This window comes from Anomaloglossus baeobatrachus, chromosome 5 (genome assembly GCF_048569485.1).
Source record: "Anomaloglossus baeobatrachus isolate aAnoBae1 chromosome 5, aAnoBae1.hap1, whole genome shotgun sequence".
In the NCBI taxonomy this organism is placed as follows: domain Eukaryota; kingdom Metazoa; phylum Chordata; class Amphibia; order Anura; family Aromobatidae; genus Anomaloglossus; species Anomaloglossus baeobatrachus.
In genome coordinates this window covers 574,055,792-574,061,104 of record NC_134357.1, presented here as the reverse complement: position 1 = coordinate 574,061,104, position 5,313 = coordinate 574,055,792, and the positions used below count along the sequence as shown (strand labels likewise).

The 5,313-nt window shown below is 44.2% G+C and overlaps 1 protein-coding gene across 1 annotated transcript in view; it reads left to right on the top strand.

Annotated features, from left to right (window-relative positions):
* The first annotated feature begins 563 nt into the window (after positions 1-563).
* Positions 564-5,313, top strand: part of LOC142313083 (uncharacterized) — a 102,645-nt gene continuing 97,895 nt past the window's right edge. Inside the window, exon 1 of the mRNA XM_075352069.1 lies at positions 564-669. Coding sequence (XP_075208184.1) covers positions 564-669 — 106 coding nt within the window. The remainder of the gene's footprint in view (positions 670-5,313) is intronic.

The following is a 5,313-nucleotide window of genomic DNA, read 5'->3' as shown; positions in this document are numbered from 1 at the left end:
GGTGCTGGCTTGCTGCCGCTGCGAGGTGCTGGCTTGCTGCCGCTGCGAGGTGCTGGCTTGCTGCTGGGAGTTAGATCTATTGGAGAAAAAAAAAAAAAATTACTACCACACCTTACCCCACCTCCCATGACCAAACAGGCCCCACCCTCCCCCACCTCCCATGACCAAACAGCAACCATGAACAAACAGCCCCCAACCTAACCCACCTCCCATTGCCAAATAATAGCCCCCACCTCCCATAACCAAACAATAGCCCCCACCTCCCACAACCAAACAATAGCCCTCACCTCCCATGACCAAACACCACCCACCCTACAAAACACAACAAATTGAACCAACCATTTCTTACCAAATTATAAAAATAAAAATTATTAGCTAAAGGCGCAAAATAAAACAAGAAAACCAAATTGAAGTACATTTTTATTACATATTTTTTTGGTTTCGATTTTTTGGAAATTATAAATCATAAAAAGGAGCATTATAGCTCTTTATTTAAGATTTAAAAATAGAAAAAGGAAAAAAACAAAAAAAAAAAAAAAAAAAAATATGGGCACAATGGGGCGATGAGACTCACCAAGGAATTTCCTCCAAGATTCTCCAGCTCCAGCTTCTTGGTTCTTTCTTCAGCTTCTATCTTCTTCTTTTCAGGGATTCAAGGCTTGTCAGCAGGTCAGAAGGCATTGTTTGCTGCTTTAAATTACAGCATTTATATACCTTTGGAGATAAGGGGCATGGACAACAAGATTTGTTGCATTCTGGGCATGCGCAGTTAAAAATAGCGGAATCCTGCAGCGGATTCCGTTGTAAAGCAATTTACAACGGAATCCGCTAACATAGGGACCCATTCTAATTTATAGCGGATCCAACGGAATCCGCTGCTCGGCGTCATTTTGACGCAAGCAATTAACGTGACAATCAGCGTTGCTTCCGCTCGGCGGAAGCAACGGAGCTTCGCCCAGCGGAAGCAACGCAGGTACTTTTGGCACCATCCGTCATCCATTGAAGTCTATGAGAAACAGCGGAATCCGTTAACGGATTCCGCTGTTTTCCAAAAGGGCGGATGGCGCCAAAAGAGAAACAACGCAAGTGTGAAAGTACCCTAAGCTGTAATGTGAGGTTGATTTGTTTTCCATTTATTTAAACAAAAAAAAAATCCTGAAATTTATCAAAAATGTAAAAGAATTAGAAGTAATGAAATATTGTATTTGGAGGCTCTTAACCCCTTCAGCCCCCAGCCTGTTTTCACCTTAAAGACCCGGCCATTTTTTGCAATTTTGACCAGTGTCACTTTGACAGGTTATAACTCTGGAACACTTCAACGGATCCTGGTGATTCTGAGATTGTTTTTTCGTGACATATTATACTTTATGTCAGTGGTAAATTTAGGCCGATATGTTTTGCGTTTATTTGTGAAAATTTCGAAAATTTGGCGAAAATTTTGAAAATTTTGCAATTTTCAAAATCTGAAATTTTATGCCCATAAATGTGAGAGATATGTCACACAAAATAGTTACTAAATAACATTTCCAACATGTCTGCTTTACATCAGCGCAATTTTCGGAAAAAAAAAAAATTTCGTTAGGAAGTTAGAAGGGTTCAAAGTTCATCAGCAATTTTTCATTTTTCCAACAAAATTTACAAAAAAAAATTTTTTAGGTACCACATCACATTTGGAGTGACTTTGAGAGGCCTAGGTGACAGAAAATACCCAAAAGTGACCCCATTCTAAAATCTTCACCCCTCACTCTGCTCAAAACCACATCCAAGAAGTTTATTAACCCTTTAGGAGCTTCACAGCAACCAAATCAATGTAGAAAGAAAAAATGAAAATTTAACTTTTTTACACAAAAATGTTACTTTAGCCATAAAATTTAGCATTTTCACAAGGGTATCAGGAAAAAATGCTCCATAAAATTAATTGTGCGTGTTCTCCTGAGTACACCGATATCTTTTATGTGGTGGAAATCAATTGTTTGGGCGCACAGCGGGGCTCAGAAGGCAAGAAGCGTCATTTGACTTTTCAAACGCAAAATTGTCTGGAATAGTTAGTGGATGCCATGTTGTGTTTGGAGACCCCCTGAGGTGCCTAAACAATGGAGCTCCCCCACAAGTGACCCCATTTTGGAAACTAGACCCCTCAGGGAATTTATCTAGATGTTTAGTGAGCACTTTGAACCTCTGGGGGCTTCACAAAAGTTAATAACGTTGAGCCGTGAAAATAAAAAAAAAAAAATTAACACAAAATTGTTACTTCTACCAGATAGCTTTTTTTTTTACAAGGGTATCAGGAAAAATTGCACCATAAAATGTATGGTGCAATTTCTCCTGAGTACACAGATATCTCATATGTGGTGGTAATCAATTGTTTGGGCGCACAGCGGGGCTCAGAAGGCAAGGAGCGTCATTTGACTTTTCAAACGCAAAATTGTCTGGAATAGTTAGTGGATGCCATGTTGTGTTTGGAGACCCCCTGAGGTGCCTAAACAATGGAGCTCCCCCACAAGTGGCCTCAGTTTGGAAACTATACCCCCATGGCATAAATCTAGATGGGTAATGAGCACTTTGAACCAGGGCTGTGGAGTCGGAGTCGGAGTCGTGGAGTCGGAGTCGGAGTCGGAGCTCATTTTGGTGGAGTCGGAGTCGGAGTCGGAGTCGGTATAAAATGCACCGACTCCGACTCCTAAAATATATAATAAATTGGGGGACAGGAGTGCAATGCAGAATGTGCTGAATATTTTACTAAATAATAACATTTAGTATAATGCTTATATTTAAGTGAGAAATTTATTGTAGTACAATGTGAACATCAGACATTTAATTGTTTTTATGATACAATAATCAAGATATTTGGATAGAACATAAAATATTTATTGGAATACAACTTTAGAACACAAAAAACTAATAAATTGTAAATATGTAATATATATATATATATATATATATATATATATATATATACAGTGTATATACACACAAGATATATATGTAATCTACTGTATATTACATAGTGTATTACATTATTACATATTTACAATTCATTAGTTTTTTGTATTCTAAAGTTGTATTCCAATAAATATATTTTATGTTCTATCCAAATATCTTGATTATTGTATCATAAAAATTATTAAATGTCTGATGTTCACATACACATATTCATGTACTACAATAAATTTTTCACCTAACTATAAGCAATATATGTAGGAGTCGGAGTCGGAGTCGGAGCCGGAGTCGGAGTCGGAGCCGGAGTTGGAGTCGGTGCAAGAGAATTTGAGGAGTCGGAGTCGGAGTCGGAGTCGAAGGTTTGGCTTACCGACTCCACAGCCCTGCTTTGAACCCTCACGTGCTTCATACATTGAGCCGTAAAAACAAAAAAATACTGTTTTTCCACAAAAAATGTTATTTTTGGCTCAATTTTTTAAATTTTACAGGGGTAACAGGATAAAATAGACTGCAAAATTTGTTGGCCAATTTGTCCTGAGTATGCTGATACCTCATATGTGGCAGCAGACCACTGTTTGGGCGCACGGCAGGGCTCCAAAGGGAAGGAGTGCTGTACATTAGCAGGGACCTGGTATGTCAATTTCATAGTGTGGTATATTTGTGTACGGTACATCAGGCCGTCATGTGTGTGCTGAGTAGTGTACGTCAGGTCCTCCCCCCGTCTGTGTTGTGTGGTGTATACATCAGGTCCCCCCCCCGTCTATGTGGCTTATGGAAGATCCCCCCTCCCCCCTCTATGTGGCTTATGGAAGATCGTCCGTTATGTGGCGTATATCAGGTTCCCCCCCGTTTATGTGGCTTATGGAAGATCCCCCTCCCCCCGTCTATGTGGCGTTCATTGGGTCCTCCCCCCCCCCGTCTATGTGGCTTATGGAAGATCCCCCCTCCCCCCGTCTATGTGGCGTTCATCAGGTCCCCCCCCGCCCGTCTATGTGGCTTATGGAAGATCTTCCCCCCGTTATGTGGCGTACATCATGTTCCCCCCCGTCTATGTGACGTACGGAATGTCCCCCCCGATTATGTGGCTTATGGAAGATCCCCCCCCCCCCCCGTTATGCGGCGTATATCAGGTTCCCCCCGTTTATGTGGCTTATGGAAGGTCCCCCTCCCCCCGTCTATGTGGCATTCATTGGGTCCTCCCCCCCCCCGTCTATGTGGCGTTCATTGGGTCCTCCCCCCCCCCCGTCTATGTGGCTTATGGAAGATCCCCCCTCCCCCCTCTATGTGGCTTATGGAAGATCCCCCCTCCCCCCTCTATGTGGCTTATGGAAGATCCCCCCTCCCCCCTCTATGTGGCTTATGGAAGATCCCCCTCCCCCCGTCTATGTGGCGTTCATTGGGTCCCCCCCCCGTCTATGTGGCTTATGCAAGATCTTGGGTCCCCCCCCCCCGTCTATGTGGCTTATGGAAGATCCCCCCTCCCCCCTCTATGTGGCTTATGGAAGACCCCCCCGTTATGTGGCGTATATCAGGTTCCCCCCCCCCGTTTATGTGGCTTATGGAAGATCCCCCTCCCCCCGTCTATGTGGCGTTCATTGGGTCCCCCCCCCGTCTATGTGGCTTATGCAAGATCTTGGGTCCCCCTCCCCCCTCTATGTGGCTTATGGAAGATCCCCCCTCCCCCCTCTATGTGGCTTATGGAAGATCCCCCCTCCCCCCTCTATGTGGCTTATGGAAGACCCCCCCCCCCGTTATGTGGCGTACATCATGTTCTCCCCCGTCTATGTGACGTACGGAATGTCCCCCCCGATTATGTGGCGTATGGAAGATTCCCCCCCCCCCCGTTATGTAGCGTACAGAAGGTCCCCCCGTCTGTGTTGTACGTCGTTTTGTGTGTTATGGAGGAATGTTGGGATGGCACATGTTAATTTAGTACCCGGATGAGTGATAAACTTTGAAGCAGTTTATCACACAAAGTCCAGGTTTATCGGGACAAGTGTCGCATTGAAACACTGTGTCCTTCCTCACCCCCCTGCTATAGCACACCCGGCACCTTTTCTGAGATCTTCCTCTTCCGGTGGTTTGCGGTACCTCACCAGGAAAATGTTGCCCTGGTACCATGCGGGCACTTGCAGTTCCAGAGTTGCTAGGGACAGCTGCTTCTTCTCTTCCAAACATCAAGGTCTTGATGACGGCTTCCTGGAACTGAAGGAAGGTGTTGGTCTGGCCTGCACCTCGTGAGAGCACGAAAGCATTGTACAGTGCCATCTGCACGATGTGCACAGCCAGCTTCTTATACCACACCTTCACCTTCCGCATGGCATTATAGGGCTGGAGGACTTGATCGGAAAGATCAACTCCTCCCATATGTTT